Source organism: Salmo salar, chromosome 13 (assembly GCF_965601325.2).
Source record: "Salmo salar chromosome 13, fSalSal1, whole genome shotgun sequence".
NCBI lineage: Eukaryota > Metazoa > Chordata > Actinopteri > Salmoniformes > Salmonidae > Salmo > Salmo salar.
Window position 1 is genome coordinate 55292037 of NC_138303.1, and position 18570 is coordinate 55310606.

At 43.9% G+C, this 18570-nt stretch overlaps 1 protein-coding gene across 4 annotated transcripts in view; it reads right to left on the bottom strand.

Moving 5' to 3' along the window:
* Positions 1-18570, bottom strand: part of zzef1 (zinc finger, ZZ-type with EF hand domain 1) — a 57230-nt gene that overhangs the window by 30392 nt on the left and 8268 nt on the right. Inside the window, exons 13-39 of one of the 4 annotated variants that reach the window (XM_082960205.1) lie at positions 18114-18332; positions 12715-12785; positions 12203-12435; positions 11877-12010; positions 11680-11750; positions 11466-11580; positions 11009-11177; positions 10121-10242; positions 9713-9835; positions 9262-9431; positions 8922-9003; positions 7668-7869; positions 7334-7452; positions 6899-7148; positions 5292-5371; positions 4967-5060; positions 4286-4844; positions 3903-4067; positions 3598-3717; positions 3204-3365; positions 2736-2868; positions 1672-1810; positions 1352-1517; positions 984-1117; positions 713-841; positions 432-601; positions 42-246 (exon numbers count right to left, since the gene is read on the bottom strand). In XM_082960205.1, coding sequence (XP_082816331.1) covers positions 42-246; positions 432-601; positions 713-841; positions 984-1117; positions 1352-1517; positions 1672-1810; positions 2736-2868; positions 3204-3365; positions 3598-3717; positions 3903-4067; positions 4286-4844; positions 4967-5060; positions 5292-5371; positions 6899-7148; positions 7334-7452; positions 7668-7869; positions 8922-9003; positions 9262-9431; positions 9713-9835; positions 10121-10242; positions 11009-11177; positions 11466-11580; positions 11680-11750; positions 11877-12010; positions 12203-12435; positions 12715-12785; positions 18114-18332 — 4336 coding nt within the window. Of the gene's footprint in view, positions 1-41; positions 247-431; positions 602-712; positions 842-983; positions 1118-1351; positions 1518-1671; positions 1811-2735; positions 2869-3203; positions 3366-3597; positions 3718-3902; positions 4068-4285; positions 4845-4966; positions 5061-5291; positions 5372-6898; positions 7149-7333; positions 7453-7667; positions 7870-8921; positions 9004-9261; positions 9432-9712; positions 9836-10120; positions 10243-11008; positions 11178-11465; positions 11581-11679; positions 11751-11876; positions 12011-12202; positions 12436-12714; positions 12807-18104; positions 18333-18570 lie in introns of all 4 variants that reach the window. The other 3 variants (XM_082960203.1, XM_082960204.1, XM_014136613.3) reach the window with 3 other exon arrangements.

The following is an 18570-nucleotide window of genomic DNA, read 5'->3' on the forward strand; positions in this document are numbered from 1 at the left end:
GGGCGATTAGAAAAGCACAAGGCTGGTCCTTCCCTCCTCACCTCTGACCACAGGAGAGAGTGTTCCCTCGCTGGACAGAGACGGGGTCTGGCTGAGGCTGGACGAGTCTAGGGTGTCCTGTTTCACCAGCTTCTTCTTCCCCTTCACCTGTCCTCCTCCTCCCTCTGACGTGGAGCACACCTCCAGGGCAGCAGGGGGAGACTGCACCTCCTTCTCCTTCCCTTTCTCCTTCCCCTGGGCTTTACTCTGATGGACAAACAGAAGAAGGATCGTCAGTGTGCGGTGGTGTATTGGAGCAGTAGAAGTGAACAGCTGCAGGGGGAAATTGATTTTGAAGCAGAATCATATGGGTAAAAACAGACATTTTACGAAGAGTAGTGACACAATATGGAAGCCGAGGCCTGGCTCCAGCCCAGGGTCTAGTAACTCACCTTGTCCCTAGACGGCAGTGGTGAGCAGATAGCAGTGGTGGAGCCAGACAGAGAGGAGGTGTCTTCTGTGGTGGTGTTGATGCTGAGCTCCTGGGAGGGTGACTCAGGACACAGCTCACTCTCTGACTCATTAGAGGCCAGCAGAGACAGCAGGGCAGAGGACCGCAGACCTGCACACACACAGGGATGGAATGATTCAACAGAAACCCTAACAAGTTGCGATATGTAACTGTATAATTTCCCCCCATCCCCATAAGATATGCAGGTGCTGTGAGGCCTACCTTTGCCAGTCTGTCCCTTGAGCAGGCACTCGGTAATGAGCTGTGAGCAGCGTGTCTGCAGGGCGGAGGCCTGGGTCAGGGTGTCTGGCCCCAGAGGCTCCCCCTCCTGCTGTCTCTCGCTGCTCAGGTCTGAGGTGTAAAGAAAAGAAACAAATACTTTTCAATGACAATTACAACTCCATCAAGTTGAGTGCTGGTCCCATTTTGTCATTGTTATGTGACAGACTATTGACTTTTTTTATGCCAGAGGATAAGAGTTGAGCACATTTACCTGAGGTGTACAGGGCCAAGGCAGCAAACAGCAGCCAGGAGTAATTGTGGATGTAGGGCTGGATGAGACGGTGGCGGTCACTGATCCTGATGGTCACCATGGGACAGACGGTGATCCGATGGGTCGGGAGGTGACTGGAGGACGACATGAAGGAAAAACAAGAGACAGGGTGAGAGATAGTAAGCTGTTGCAGTACCTGTGCATTACCACCACAGTCAATTCTACTGAGGAAGATGTATCAGCTTTAGCAGGTTTTACAGATTAGATAGAGACATAACATATAATAAGCCTTATTACAAGACATTATAAAACCTCATACACGCTTTTACCTAAAGTGTTTCTGAAACAAAAATGTCTTAGTATGTTACCTGTCGGGGTATTTCTTAGCATTGTAGCAGCCGAAGCAGAGGTCAAAGTCTTCACAGACATTACAGTTGATCCTGCTGCCCACAATGAGGCCCTGGCAGTGGTCACACGCATACTCCATGTTCACCATCTCATGGTCGTCCTCGTGACCCTCGGGTTTGGCACCACCTAGATACACACAGACGGTCAAGGTGGTTTTGAGGAAAGATGCAACTGTTTCACGTTCTCACGTTGAAGCTTAAACAAGACACTTCAGGTCCAGCTCTACACAGGTAGGGTGTGTGTGTGTGCGCATGTGCAATGAGAGTGTGTGTGTACTCACTGAGGAAGCAGGTCTTGCACAGGTCCATGTCCATACACTGCAGACAGCGGTACCGGTGCCAGGGGGCCATCCTCTCACAGCCATCACAGGAGATCACCACGTTGAGCAGGTCACAATAACGAGCTATGAACATGTGCATCTGAGGACAGGAAGGGGTTAACTACCTCAGCATTTTGGACAATATCATGGACACGGTTGGGGTCAATTACATTTCAATTCAAGAGGTAAACTGAAATTCTAATTCCAATTGTCCTCAATGCATTTCAATGACAAAATTGTAATTAGAATTTACATTTATGTTAAATTCCTAACTTCCTCATCATGGCCATTCTGTATCTCTGAGGTCCTGAAAGAACCCTGTTCAGGATAAGTGTGTACACCAGCAACGTATTATTTACATGGCAACTTTCCCTTGCTATTTTACAAGTGACCACATAATATATCAGAGATTAGGAGATGGTTCTCAGAAGAAGACTGAGTAAAGGTTTGCCAAAGAATTATTCAAACTGCAGAGATCCTGGATGTCTTTCAGGATCAGCTGCTGCCTTAAAATACTGACTCACTCAAATATCATGGGAGGTTATGGCAGAAGGGGTTGTCTGTTTTTATTTGACTAAAATAAGTAACTTAGCACATGACCACGCAGTAGGGATGTTAACAGTTAAATTTGACCAGTCATGCTTATCAGTCTATAGGTTAATTTGCATAATTTAGTGGAATTGAATTGACCCGTCTGTATTTACGTTAGTCATGCATCTTATTTATCCCACATGACACCCACCCTGTTTGACAACCCTGTTTCGAGGATTTTAAATTATATCTAACTCAACCGTTTATCTTTTAAATGTTTTGTCATTCAGTTCCAGAAAGTCACTTTCTGACAACATCTACCATTGCCAAATACGTATAAAAAGTTTAGTTCAAATCCAAAGCGGAGCGGTCAAAAAGTGATTGAAATCAAATGGAACGACCCTTTATCCAACCTCTCAGATCTACACAAGTGCCGAGGGGGTAAGGACTAGGGATTGAGTATTAGGGATTAAAAAGGTCTGAGTCCACTCTACCTTTCTCCTGTCCTCCATGGAACCCTCCTCGTCAATCTTGTCATACCACTTCTCAAACATCCCGTCCACACACTCGTCCATCCAGTCCCGGTTCTTCTTGTAGTCTGCTATCTCATCCTCCTCCGTCCACTGACTGGGGACAAAATCAGACAGGGTGAAAGATGAGACGGCCATTTTCTCACATTTAGGTAGCATGTTACCTTCAGGTGATATCCTACCCTTTTGGTCTGGCTAATATCTAACGAGCATGGTCTTCAAATAAAAACTGATAGATATTTTTTACAGGCCACAACACTCACTCTTGTATCGCATGAAGAAGAATGTTGTGTCTAATGCAAAAAAAATGTACGTTATGTGGCAGATATTATGAAGATAGAGTAGTTGAACCCTTGGTGAAATGCTACTAAACAGCGCCACCAATCCACACCACTAGTTGGCACCATTCCTCTGTCTCTCCTCAGGCAGTACCTGATGGCAATGTCGTGCACGCTGATGTTCTCCTGGGACATGGTGAGGAGGAGGTCAGGTAGTTTAATCTGGAGGAACAGGGGGAGGTCCTGCACCTCCCAGCTCATGTCCAGGAGATGCAGCAGGCATGTCTGAACACAGGAAAGGGCAGGCAGCAGGACCCTGGGGAGGGGAAGGGAAGAACACAAATTAGTTATCAATCAGCACATTTAATGGGAGACGGGAGGAGAGAGCAAAATGGGTTTCACTTACTTTCTCTATACTCACAAACGCTGTGTAATAACTGGCACAGCAACACAGCCGACCAGTATAAATCTTATAACACAGGCTTATAACACGTTATGTCTCTCTATGCAGGAGATTTTCAACTGAACAGGGATTAATGAATACATACTTCTCGTTGAGACTGCTGAAGCCTTGTACTGCCTCCACCAGCATGAGGACTAGTCGATGGTAGGACCGCCTCACCTTCTCTCTCAGCTCCTGCCCACTGCCAGACAACTGGGAGAAATAACTGCCCAGGGAAAACAAACAAACAAACCCTGAATGAGTGTCTTAACAGGAATATTAGGTGGAAATAGATCATTATATCAATACAAATCAGTGGATCTCAATCAGACCGTTATGTATGCAATCATGAAGCCTTTATGACAGCTACATTACACATTATAAAATCAGTCTTGATAGGGTCAGACGGACCTGGTGAAGTCTTTCTGGCAGGCCAGCAGTTCCTGTAAGAACAGAATGCAGGGGGCCTGGAAGAGGTGTGGCTTCCCCAGGGACAGTAAACACTGCTGCACCGTCTCCAGTACCTTACACACACTCTGAGCCTGGGCCTTGTTCAAGGACAGCGTCTGCCGGACACTGCACAGGTAGATAAATATAAATACACACACAAAAACAAAGGCTTAGCAAAACATAAATCACAACATTGGATCTAGAGAGCAATTCTGTTCAATCTAACAGTTTAAGATCGACAATATAATAACACATCTATAAATGAGTTAAAGGAAATCACTGCTTCCTAATCAACAAAGCCAAACAATGAACCCTTCCAGTGTGTGGATGACAGTGACACATACCTGACAGTAGTCAGTGTCTGGTCCTTCATGAAGTTGATGATGTGTTTTAGGAGAGGGTAGCGTTCCTTGATAGAGGGGGCAGAGCGAGGCTCTTCCACGGAGCGCAAGGAGAGGAGGCGGAGGCGGCCCCGGCTGAAGGAGGGAGCCTTCCGGGGGAAGGTGGATGGGGAGGCAGGCTCTGCTGCCCCTGGCTGGTAGGACAGGCTCTCTGTGGACCCCAGAAGTCCCTTGCTGGATGGGCCCGACCCTGGGTCAGAAGCTGTCGAACCTTGGGGATGGACCCTGAAAGAATGAGGGCAGCCTGGTGCAGGCGCTGGGCCCACAGCTCCAGACCTTGCCTCACAGCCCCCCACCTCAGAGCCTGCTGCCTGGGAGGAATGGGCTACCAACGAGGTGCTGGGCTGAAAGTCCCCCTCTGATATGGAGGTGGAGCGGAGGAGTCGAGGCTGTAGGACAGCGCTGCCCTCTGCTGCCCTGGAGGAGTCGGTGTCCAAGCGAGAAGAAGCACCACTGGGGGGGAATCTCAACAAAAGATAGGCCTTCCCAAGGACCATCTCAGCTAGAGAAGGAAGTGGCAGAAGGGAAAGATTTGAAGCATTTGTTCATAAATATGCATGATTCTAGTTAAGATATTTGTATCAGTACGTTTAAAATACAAATCAAAAGGGTTGTAGTGCTCACCGAGACCATCCATGGTTACTTCACAGCGGCCCTCCTTCTCCTCCTCCTCCGAGACATTCATTTTGCCCACCAGATACCGCTGCTTCATCTCCAACTGAAAACAACAGAAGAAAACACAACACACTCACACCACTGATAGGGGCCTTTGATTGTGTGTTATTTGTGATTCTTTCTTTTGTCTTCTGTGTGGCTGTGTGTATGTACGCAGTTCCTAGGTTCATTTCCACTAGAAAGATAATTAAATTGTGTCGTATTAAATTGTATAGCAAATGAATGAATCAAAAGGGATCATTTGAGTTTAATGACTCATTCAAAAGACACTCACCATCCATGTTTTGATGCTCTCAGCCAGTGAGAAGACCTGCACAAAGTCTTCACTCAGACTCGCCTGACCACCCTGGCTGGCTACTCGTACAGAAAGGGGGGGGGGGGGGGGGGTGAAGGAACGTATAAGTCAATTCATTATCCAAATTTAACAAATGTGAATCTAGTTAAAACAGTGGATATCAACAACAGCGCTGAACACATAACAACCATGATAGGGATTAGAGTCCTATTCTCACTGGCCACCAGTACGCCTTTTCACGTTTTCTAAACATCCATAGAAGAGCATAGCACGGAACAAAATGTAAAATAAAAATGACTTTTTTTCACCCCAGGTCTGTAAATATTGAATACTCCTCTTGTAATAAAGTTAGTTATGTAGGAGGAAGGAACTCAGTCGAGAGGAAAGAAAACTCTAAATGTCGCGTCCGTCTGCGACACAGCCCAGGATCGAACCCGGGTCTGTAGTGACGCCTCAAGCACTGCGATGCAGTGCCTTAGACCGCTGCGCCACTCGGAAGGCCCACCATTTTCATTTTTGCACGTCATCGCCACCTCCCTGTTAAGCCAAAAGATGACGTGGACATAACTCTGTCCCCTGGCTGTTCTTCAGGGAGGTGAGATGGATGAATGCAGAATCTTCCATGTTTATAATTGGATTACTTTCCAACGTTAGGGTCTCTAACCTTTGCAGCCCAAAGAAACTGTTCTCTGTAATCTGAAAGATCTTGTTAGTCATTAGGTTTAGGAACCTCAAGTCACTTAAATGTAAAGTCCATAATAGTGATATCATTCCAACCGTTCCAGATTTATCCAGCAACAGAACTGCTCTGCGATCTGAAAGCGTCACAAAGAAAGTATTTTCAGCCATGTGACAGGACTCTTCTGTGTGTCACAAAGAAAATGTTGAAAAGTACTAGGTGTTTACTAAGAAAACACATGGTGAATTGATAATTGGACAGTAATAACCTATGAATTACTTGTCTGTTTCTTTGGCATCTTCTCCCCTGTCTGTGGTAATGACAGTTCTCCATCGTGTTGTTTGCTCCACACAAGGTGACGTTTGAGGCTGGACCTCAGCTGCATTTCCTGTTCCACTCAGACAGCAGCAACAACGAGTGGGGCTATAAGTTCACAGTGACGGCCCACGGCCTGCCTGATATCACCGTGTCCTGGATGTCAGACCTGTAATACTTTTGTGCATCATTTGAGTGAGATTCTTCAAATAATGGATCAATCTCAGATTAATGGGGGCCTTAACACCAGCATAAAATCTGAAGTTGAGCACCTCAAGCCCTTGACAGTTTCTCACTGCAGATACTGCGTCGTTCGCAGAGTCATGGATTTATCAATCAAGTTCTGTGATAGTCTGTTAAACAGTATTGAGACTAAAAGGAAATGCTCACTGAAAGAAACATAACGCAACTGAGATGTTCGAATGCCACAGCACATTTTGCGTAAGGTTTTTGTGTAGCACATGCGGAGAATGTGAAAATGTGAAAAGGCATCCTGCTTTAGAAAACGTGAATAGGGTTGAGGTTAACAGGGTGCCATTTTTGTAATGATCAAATAAATTAAATGAATCACTCAATCCAATTATTCAATTACCATAGATCCTGAGAGCGTGGTTAAGGGCTGGCGTGTGGTAAATCATGGCTGCAAAGATGGCATTCACCGCCATGTCAGCCTTCCACCCCGCAACTATCTCGTTCCTAATTGGCTGCTTCTTGCAGGCCAGCATGAGGCTTTTCATCAACTGAGTCCTGCCGTCTAGTGGCTCCTCTGTCGGGTTCCAGTGACCAAAGTCGTCACAGAATCTCATGAAACAATCAGAACAACCTGGCTGGCATGTCTTCACCTGATTCACAGAGCAAGAGAGAATATTAGAAAGTGCCGTAACCATACATATACAATCAAATACTTTTCTATTTAATTCTGTGGCTGCAACAATATGATGTGACATGCATTTATGCATTGGCATTCAGCTATGGAGTGAGAGGTATATACAAATATAAACACTGACTCAGTGCTCGTACACCATACCTCATCTGTGTGGACGTGGGGAGTTTCAATGAGTCCGTGTCTGAAGACAGGCTTCCACAGAGGAGAGGACAGGACGTGGGCCATTTTCCCAGCAGGAAGCTCCTTCACACTGCGGATCTCTGATGACAACATATCACATATGATCAAAAACCACATATACCAGGGACGAGGGAGGGTAATACTTTTGGGTGCAGGCCTTAGTGTGAATTAGGAGACAGAACAGAAATGGGGAGATTTCTCTCTCTCTCAATATATCTGTCTCCATTGCGCTCTAAACCCCTTTCCTTCTTCCCTCCACCCCCTCTAAATCCCTCTCCCCATCCCTCCCTCTCACCGTGGGGTGATTTGAGGGCCATGGTCCTGGAGGCCAGGCGGCCCATGAGTCGGGCCACCAGGAGCTGTAGGTCTGACATCCAGGACACGGTGATATCAGGCAGGCCGTGGGCCGTCACTGTGAACTTATAGCCCCACTCGTTGTTGCTGCTGTCTGAGTGGAACAGGAACTGCAGCTGAGGTCCAGCCTCAAACGTCACCTTCTGCGGAGCAAACACGATGGAGAACTGTCATTACCACAGACAGGGGAGAAGATGCCAAAGAAACAGACAAGTAATTCGTTGGTTATTACTGTCCAATTATCAATTCACCATGTGTTTTCTTAGTAAACACCTAGTACTTTCTGTAATGTCTCGGGTAGCCGTGGTTACCTGCGCACACTGTTCCTGGTGCGCACAATCACAAAAACTGAAACAATTTCCGCATCCAAAACCCAACAAGCAAATCACCCTGAAGAGCCTGACTACTTGCTCCTCTGAAGGAGTCATCAAGGATATCCAGCGCCCTATACATCGGGAAGACCACACGCACACTGAGAACACGGATCACAGAACACAAAAGCTCTATTAGACGCAAGGATGACAACTACCCTCTAGCAGCCCACTTTACCCTGCACCAACACAGTCAATGAACTAAAGTTCTGGGCAATAGAGAAAATGCAGAGGAATGAGAGGGGCTGATTTTGACCGTTTCCTACTACAAAAATATACAGTTACTCCCCACGGACTAAACAACTAGAACTAAACATTTTTCTAGTATACATAGACGGACTAGTATAGCCTTGTGGATTTTCCTTGTTTATCTTGAGTTTTTAATAATCGCTATAGTCTCTTTTTTATAGAACGTGTTTTACGCACCAGTGCCTGTACTGTTCTTTACGCTCTTCCTTCGAATATATTCCCGTGTGTCATTTTTCATCTTGTGATGTGAAAATGTAGCATATGTGTTTTGTATATAGTTTATTTTCCTGTCATGTGACATTCACTTGTCCCCGCCTCTATTTCTAGAGACACGTCAGCTTCGGTCCACAATGCTGCCTGAGGAAGACTCTAGCAGTCGAAACGCCCTGCAGTCGTGCGTCCTCAAGTACAATGCTGAGCTGCTCCTATAGGTATTCTTTGGTAAATATTTTATGTTTATTGTTCACTAAAAGTTTATTGCAAAGTACTGGCCGCCTGCTGGTCCTTTATCTTGGATTACCTGCCATTTAGGGGCCTACCTTCCCACTGCCCTGATCTCAGCTGTGGTTACCTACCTTTGGCCATTTCTCAGTCCCGACCTTCATGTCGTAGCGGACCTTCCCTCCTCTGGCGTCTGTGAACTCTAGGTAGTCGTATCTGCCAGGATTCAAGAGAACGCTACATGAGGTAATGGAAATGTAAAGAGATTTCCTTAATCTCTTGATGATATTATGTCACATGAAGAGGAATTCAAATAATTACATGCATGCAAACAGTTGGTCAGATATGCTAAGAATAAGTGTATCTGATAAGGCATAATCTTCAATGAAAAAAACAGAATATAGAGAGAGAGGAAGAAAAGAGAGAAAAACAGAGATAAAGAGAGACAGAATGGTGTGTGGATCTTACGCTCACCTCTTCTCTGTCTCACTGCGTTCGTCAAACTCCACCTCGAAGGAAGTGGCCCCGGGGCAGGCGAAGATGGTGGTCTCGTGTCTGCTGTTCTCGTAGTTATGAGGAGACTCCATGTTCCAGGTCCTCAGGACCACCGGCTGCTGGGGCTGCTGGCAGCTCTCCAGGTCCACCTGGCAGGGACACAACACATATCACATTAACATCACATCTAGGGTTGCAAACTTGCAGTAACTTTCCTAAAATTCTGTGGTTTTCCAGAAATCCTGGTTGGAGGATTCCCAGATTTTCTCCATATTCTCTCATATTGGGACAGTTGCCGGAATGTTGCAACCGTAATCAAATCAGACAAAGACAGCATATGGGTTTATTAGGTTCCTTTTACATAAACCATCCAGTTCTTCATGACATCAAACAGTCCCAGTCCTCTACGGTAGTATGAAGGTTGACTGACCTTAGAGAAGATGTCTCCCGTTTCACTGGAGAGGTTTTTAAGCAGCTCAACCAGAGACGAGAAACTGGTGAGCAGAATACAGTGAGGGATGTCCAGGAAACACAGCTCCAACAAGAAGATCATCTGACAGAGACAGACAGACCCAGAGGGTTGGTATTAGCATTAACATCTGACAGACAAGAAGGTTAGCATGAGCATCTCTCTGGTTCAGTGTGATGGTACGGTTAGCTAGCTCAGTTTAGGTAGAACATAAAGGCCAGACATGCAACAGGTGGATTTTACAAACCACTGGGTCACTACTACATGTCCAGATTCACAGAACTGACTATTGAATGAGTGACATAGCACCCAGTAAGTGATAAGAGGCAGGGGAGTTTTTCCACAGTGATAGAAACAATGTGAGTGTACCATCTGTCTGGTGGCCATGGCCAGGATGGATCCATTGAGTTTGTCAGTGATTTCAGCTCCACTGTATCTCTGCAGCAGGCCTCCCAGCACTGTCTTAGTGCTGCCCAGGAACTGATCCACATCTACAGGGAGAGAGAAGAGAGACACTATTTATTCGCTGTGGATCTCTAATTTAATTCATTTACAGATGCCCTTCAACCTCACAAAGTGTAATTAAAGGAGTGGTTCACTTTTTTTCCCTCCCAAAATCCCTATTGTTTAAGAAAATGGCATGTTAGAGACACTTTTTGGAGGAATTGACTTGGTTTTGAGAAACTTTACCTTTCCGCAATAGACTTCCTCATTGCTTGTTCTGCAGTATGGGAACTACGGATAAACATCCAAAAATACCCCCAAACGGTTTTTTTAAATTATTATTATTTTTTATTTATTTTTTAGAAACTGCAAAGCTCTTAGCAGGTCTTTAGATGCTGCACACATGAAATTATCCGCAAAGTTATATTCCGTTTTGATGGACTTCAGCGTTGCATTTCCACGTGGAAGCATTTGGGTGCTTTTGGAGCCTTTGTTTATGTTTATCTGTGGCTCCCATACTGCAGAACAAGCAATGAGGAAGTCTATTGCAGGTAGTATAAGTTTCCCCAAACCAAGTTAAATTGCAAAAAAAAGTGTTTGGACCCTACTGTAAAAAGCTATTTACGTTGATTTGGTTAAAGAAAGTTCATCAGACCTTTAATTCATTGACCCACTCTAGCATCCATTGACAGCATTGTCCTATGTAACAACAAATCAATGACATGCTGTTCATTTATTCCTCTTCAACTAACTAACTAGGAGAGCCTGTACAAAGGGGATATTGAAAGTCAGACATATTGGTGAGACACTTACATTTGAGGAGGATATCTCTGGCCAGGTCTGCAGCGGTGGGGGCTGCAGCAGTCCCTCCTTTGAGTTGCAGGTAACACCAGGAGAGCAGGCTGCCCTGCAGAGCCCAGAACAGAGACAGTAGCACCTTCCTGCTGGCCCCGCCACTGACATCCACCATCATCACCTCACACTGACAGAGAGACAGAGAGACAGAGACAGAGACAGAGACAGGAGAGAGAGAGAGAGAGAGAGAGAGAGAGAGAGAGAGATACAGACGAGATTACCTACATTAACACAACATTGTCATTACAGTTTGGAACGAGGTCAAGGAAACTGCCCAAAACAGGTGCACTGTTTAGGCCATTTGCTCCACCTGGGGCTAAAAGGGATTATGGTTAAGTAAGTAAAGTCATCTCAGTTTGTGTATAACTGTACGAGATGAAAGAAAAAAGGAAGTGGGGTGGGAATGACGACTCACTTCCCGAGTGGCCACCAGTAGCAGGGTCTCCATGACACTGAGGATGGGGCTGATGTCAAAGTCTGAAGGAGCTCCTTTAGGAGGGAGCAGGAGAAGGCCACTGGGATCCTGGTCACTGTAGCAGAGAAAGGGAAGACAACTGAGCTCTAATTCACCAATTGTGTGTGTATGTGTGTGTGTGTGTGTGTGTGTGTGTGTGTGTACAAATTATTACCTGAAGTAATTACAAAGCGATTCAAACGTCAACTTCACAGACTCTGGCTGATCCTCCTCTGTGATGTTTTTCTGAAACAATTAAAAAAGAGAATATTGTGTATAGCTGTTAACAGCAACTTCAACAGAAACAGCACAAAGTTCCCCCAATGCCAATGGTCTGTCAGCAGCAGATGGAGCCATTTCCCAGTCACTCACCATCATGTGGAAGAGTTTGTCTCTTCTGCTTTGTTTGTCTGGGAAGAAGATGGCTGCTCCGCTCAGAACGGCTTTCACTGCCTCCTTCCTCAGGGCTTTGTCCACTGTCCCCTCAGCCTCTGGACCATCTACTACTGCTCAACACAACAACAACTTTAAACCTTCTCCACTTCCAATACTCTTTATACCAGTCTCCAGTAGCTTTTATATCGTTTTCTATATTTTACCTTGGCTTCCAAGAGCACATTGCATTTTACGAAAAGTAACACTGAAACTACTGATACACCGGTACCACTGTGTGTCTAATAGATGTACAAGGCCTTTACTTTGACAGAGGTGGGTGTAGAGCTCCCACACTGCCCTGGCAGAGTCTGGCTCGCTACTGGTGGATGTGGACGGGGATGCTGTGGCTGATGCTGAGGTTACTGCTCCATCCTCGGTCCCCCTGCTCTCCTCTAGGCCCTTGAATTCCAGGGGGCTGGGGCTGGGCAGCACGGCGAAACAGTTCTGGAGCAGCTGGAGCACCAGCACTCTGCTCTTCATCACCTCCTCTCCCTCACTGGGAAGACAGAGCGACAGAAGGTTGGTTAGACAGATGTCATACGCCGACCATACTCCGATATCACGGACCACAAACGCAGCAGTCCCATGTGTGACCGTGTGATTAGATGTCTTCATCCCGAACCACAATGAGGGGGTCAAAGGCAACAGTGACCTATTCACTGACCACGCCATAATTAAACCAACACAAACGTTCACTTTATCTATACAGAAAAGGCCATGGACAGAATAGGTAATCATGACTCATATCTAGTGTATAACGTCTCTCTGTACTCACATCTCCCGGAGTTTGTTGTAGAAGCTCCAGAACAGGATGAGGTTGAGGCCACTGAAATCCAGTAGAAACTTCTGCTTGAACAGGGACACATCCTACAGAGTTAGATACAGAGGAGATATATCACGTCTTTATCTAGCCATTTGATGCATAGACAATCAACATGATCATCAAATAACATCATTGTCAAAGCAATGTTATTCGTCTACCCCACTTAAAATCTGAGAGCTAAAAACGAATACAACAGCTGTATTGAGAACAGACAGACTTAAATTAAGTTCAGTTTAGTTCACTTAATTGGCCTTATTCATTTGTCTCCCATCTTGAGCTTGGATTTAAAAGACAATCAACATGTACAGACCACACTGACATACATAGTGTATAAGTGGGAAAATATAATGATTATTTTATTTTGCTACAGCAAATAGTATCTTATAAGCCCATTTAGGCTGGGCACCAATAAAGACGCATGACTATGACTGTTGCGGTCATGACATTGTTACAGCCAGTGATTGTCATGCAATTAACTGCAGATCTCTGTCATTTTCCGCCAACAATTAACAAACACGTTTAGCATCTCCGGCTTCCACGCATAGCCTACAAGCCACTGATGCAGACCTTTAGAACATTAAAAAAAGTATAATAAATACATTTAATATAGCCTACACCATCACAATAAAATCCAATATTTATAAATAAACATTATGACATGAAAAAAAAGTTGCCTATTTGAAAAGAACAGAATAGCCTATTCTGAGTCATCCTTATGTTAGGCCCTGATCTGGCTATGTCATATGGAGGTGGGCTATAGTAGTTATAATTCCAGTGGTATTATTTTATAGTAAAACCAATACAATTGAACATAGGTTAATAAAAGAGAAAGGATATTTTCTCCAAACAATTTGAGGGAGTGTGGCTATTCTGTGTTGAGCGGTTAACAAAGAAACAGGTACTCCTGCATGCCAAATTGACTTATTTATATAACTTTAGTTGTAATACAAAGCTTAGGCTATATGTTTTGATTTTTAATACATTCTAAGCCTGCATGATGCGACTAAGAATGATTTGAAAAAAGTCGCATGAAAGGCAATCGCTCTGCTCTGTTTCTTGAGCAGGCTGCACACACTTCATCAGTCTCTCATTCACAATTTGACCAGCACTTGATAATACTCTCACCCATCAGACTATTCTCAATTTAATCTGGTCTTTACATATATTAAATAATATACAGTTGCAAGAAAAAGTATGTGAACCCTTTGGAATTACCTAGACTTCTGCATAAAGTGGTCATAAAATTTGATCTGATCTTCATCTAAGTCACAACAATTGACAAAGTGTGCTTAAACAAATAACACACAAAGTATTGTATTGTTCTTGTCTATATTGAATACATAATTTAAACATTCACAGTGTAGGTTGGAAAAAGTATGTGAACCCCTAGGCTAATGACTTTGCCAAAAGTTAATTGGAGTCAGGTAACCTGGAGTCCAATCAATGAGACAGGTGATGTTGGTTAGAGCTGCCCTGCCCTATAAAAACACTATTCACAAGAAGCATTGCCTGATGTGAACCATTCCTCGAACAAACGAGATCTCAGAAGACCTAAGATTAAAAATTGTTGACTTGCATAAAGCTGTAAAGGGCTACAAAAGTAGTTCTAAAAGCCTTGACATTCATCAGTCCACCGTAAGACAAATTGTCTATAAACGGATTAAGTTCAGCACTGTTGCTACTCTCCGTAAGAGTGGCCGTCCTGAAAAGATGACTGCAAGAGCACAGTGCAAAATGCTCAATGGTTAAGAACAATCCTAGAGTGTCAGCTAAAGACTGACAGAAATCTCTGGAACATGGTAAAATCTCTGACGAGATTACGTAAAACACTAAAACACTAAATAAGAATGGTGTTCATGGGAGGACACCATGGAAGAAGCCGCCGCTGTCCAAAAAAACATTGCTGCACGTCTGAAGTTCGCAAAAGAGCACCTGAATGTTCCACAGCGCTACTGGCAAAATATTCTGTGGACAGATTAAACTAAAGTTGAGATGTTTGGAAGGAACACACAACAATATGTGTGGAGAGAAAAAGGCACAGCACACCAACATCAAAACCTCATCCCAACTGTAAAGTATGACGGAGGGAGCATCATGGTTTGGGCTGCTTTGCTGCCTAAGGGCCTGGACAGCTTGCTATCGTCGACAGAAAAATGTAATTGGAAGTTTATCAAGACATCTTGCAGGAGTGTAAGTAAGGCTATCTGTTCGCCAATTGAAGCTCAACAGAAGTTTGGTTATGCAACAGGACAACGACCCAAAACACAGAAGTAAATCAACAACAGAAATGCTTCAACAGAAAACAATTTACCTTTTGGGGTGACCTCAACTCGATTTGAGATGCTGTGGCATGACCTCAAGAAAACGGTTCACACCAGACATCCCAAGAATATTGCTGAACTGAAACAGTTTTGTTAAGAGGAACGGTCCAAAATTCCTCCTGACCGTTGTGCATGTCTGATCCGCAACTACAGAAAACATTTGGTTGAGGTTATTGCTGCCAAAGGAGGGTCAACCAATTATTAATTCTAAGGGTTCACATACTTTTTCCACCCTGCACTGTGAATATTTACACAGTGTGCTCAATAAAGACATGAAAACATATCAATGCGTGTGTGTATTAGTTTAAGCAGACTGTTTGTCTATTGTTGTGACTTAACCGAAGATCAGATCACATTTTATGACCAATTTATGCAGAAATCCAGGTAATTCCAAAGGGTTCACATACTTTTTCTTGCCACTGTACACTGAGTGTACAGAACATCAGGAACACCTTCCTAATATTGAGTTGAACCCCTTTTGCTCTCAGAGCAGCCTCAATTCGTCAGGGCATGGACTCTACAAGGTGTTGAAAGTGTTGCACAGGGATGCTAGCCCATGTTGACTAATGCTTCCCACAGTTGTGTCAAGTTGGCTGGATGTCCTTTTGGTGGTGGCCCATTCTTGATACACACAGGAAACTGTTGAGTGTGAAAAACCCAGGAGCACTGCAGTCCTTGACACACTCAAACCGGTTCGCCTGGCACCTACTACCATACCCCGTTCACAGCCACTTAAATATTTTGTATTGCCCATTCACCTGGTCAGTCTATCATGGAAAGAGCAGATTAAAAAAAGAAAAAAAAGACATGTAATCCGTATGCACTTGAATGGCGGATGCTTTTTCTGTGGTTAATTTTCATGCCAGCCAGGTAGGCTACTCTGAAGTTAAATATATATAAATATAGCAAGCCTATAGAAAGCTGATGGCCTCTATTAAAAAGAGGAGGATCCCATCAAAACTCCGTAATCTTACACAATTGCATAGTCTATAGAAATTAGAGGTCGACCGATTAATCGGAATGGCCGATTAATTAGGGCCGATTTCAAGGTTTCATAACAATCGGAAATCGGTATTTTTGGACGCCGATTTAACTAGGCAAGTCAGTTAAGAACACATTCTTATTGTCAATGACGGCCTAGGAACGGTGGGTTAACTGCCTTGTTTAGGGGCAGAATGACAGATTTTTACCTTGTCAGCTCGGGGATTCAATCTTGCAACCTTACGGTTAACTAGTCCAACGCTCTAACTACCTGCTTTACATTGCACTCCACAAGGTTACGCGAATGCAGTAAGAAGCCAAGGTAAGTTGCTAGCTAGCATTAAACTTGTCTTATAAAAAACAATCAATCATAATCACTAGTTAACTACACATGGTTTATGATATTACTAGTTTATCTAGCCTGTCGCTAGGTACACGTTGCTCCAACCATAAACATCAATGCCTTTCTTAAAATCAATACACAAGTATATATTTTTAAACCTGCATATTTAGTTAATATTGCCTGCTAACATGAATTTCTTTTAACTAGGGAAAATGTGTCTTGCAAACAGAGTCAGGGTATATGCAGCAGTTTGGGCCGCCTGGCTCGTTGCGAACTAATTTGCCAGAATTTTACATAATTATGACATAACACTGAAGGTTGTGCAATGTAACAGGAATAACGTTTTGCTTTCGAGATGATAGTTTCCGGATTGAACCATATTAACAACCTAAGGCTCGTGTTTCTGTGTGTTATTATGTTATAATTAAGTCTATGATTTGATAGAGCAGTCTGACTGAGCGGTGGTAGGCAGCAGCAGGCTCGTAAGCATTCATTCCAAATAGCACTTTTGTGCGTTTTTCCAGCAGCCCTTCGCAATGCATTGCGCTGTTTATGACTTCAAGCCTGTCAACTCCCAAGATGAGGCTGGTGTAACCGATATGAAATGGCTAGCTAGTTAGCCGGGTGCGTGCTAATAGCGTTTCAAACGTCACTCGCTCTGAGACTTGGAGTAGTTGTTTCCCCTTGCTCTACATGGGTAACGCTGCTTCGAGGGTGGCTTTTGTCGATGTGTTCCTGGTTCAAGCCCAGGTAAGAGCAAGGAGAGGGACGGAAGCTATACTGTTACACTGGCAATACTAAAGTGCCTATAAGAACATCCAATAGTCAAAAGGTATATGAAATACAAATCGTATAGAGAGAAATAGTCCTATATCCTAAAACATCTTACCTGGGAATATTGAAGACTCATGTTAAAAGGAACCACCAGCTTTCATATGTTCTCATGTTCTGAGCAAGGAACTTAAACGTTAGCTTTTTTACATGGCACATATTGCACTTTTACTTTCTCCAACACTTTGTTTTTGCATTATTTAAACCAAATTGAACATGGTTCATTAGTTATTTGAGGCTAAATTGATTTTATTGATGCATTATATTAAGTTAAAATAAGTGTTCATTCAGTATTGTTGTAATTGTCATTATTACAAAAAAGAAATTAAACTTTTTTTTATTTATTAAAAATCGGCAGATTAATCGGCATCGGGGTTTTTGGGCCCCCAATAATCGGCATTGGTATCGGCGGTGAAAAATCATAATTGGTCGACCTCTAATAGAAATGTTGTGCAACATGAGCTTATAGGAACACTTATTTCATTCCATGATTCAACCAGCTACAAGGAGCTGTTTCTCGCTGTGCAAAAGGTGAACCTATCCCGGTCAAACTCTGAATGCCAGGGCTCTCATGAAGTGTTTGATTAGATTATCGATTGATTTTTGCATTGATGTCAGAATGATTAGAGGGACAATAGAGCGCTAGCTGTTAGCAAGTTTGGTAGGCTACTAATGACTATCAGTGGCATCACAGTTTTGGAGAAGACCAGTTATCGTGAATCAAGGGTCAAATGTAATTTTTCTGCGGTCATAACTTGTGACTGCCGGTGTGGTGGTAATACAGTCAACGTAAAATCCCTAAGCATAACACTTTAATAATAAAATAAATCTAATCTTACAGTGTAATGACTGAGGGAACTACTGACAGTGGGTACCATGTCTCGTGTGAGCTGCTGGATGAAGAAGAGGGTCTTCTTGAGCAGGGTGAGTCCAGTGACCATGTCCCCCTCTGAGCCATCTCCCTGTGGACTCAGGTCGTCCAGATCATCCAGCCTCTCGGCCCCGGGACACAGGTACCCACTGAAGGACAGGGACTGGACCCCCAGACGCTCTGCACTGTCCTGCCGCGCACACAGGAACTTCACCATCAGGAACTGGGGAGGGGGGGGGAAGAGAGTCACTTCACAGTTGTCAGTGTGAGTGTTATATAAATGTGAATGGTGGGACTATTCTTACACTGTTAAAAACCCGTTGTGGATAGGGGGCAGTATTTTCACGGCCGGATAAAAAACGTACCCGATTTAATCTGGTTACTACTCTTGCCCAGAAACTAGAATATGCATATAATTAGTAGATTTGGATAGAAAACACTCTAAAGTTTCTAAAACTGTT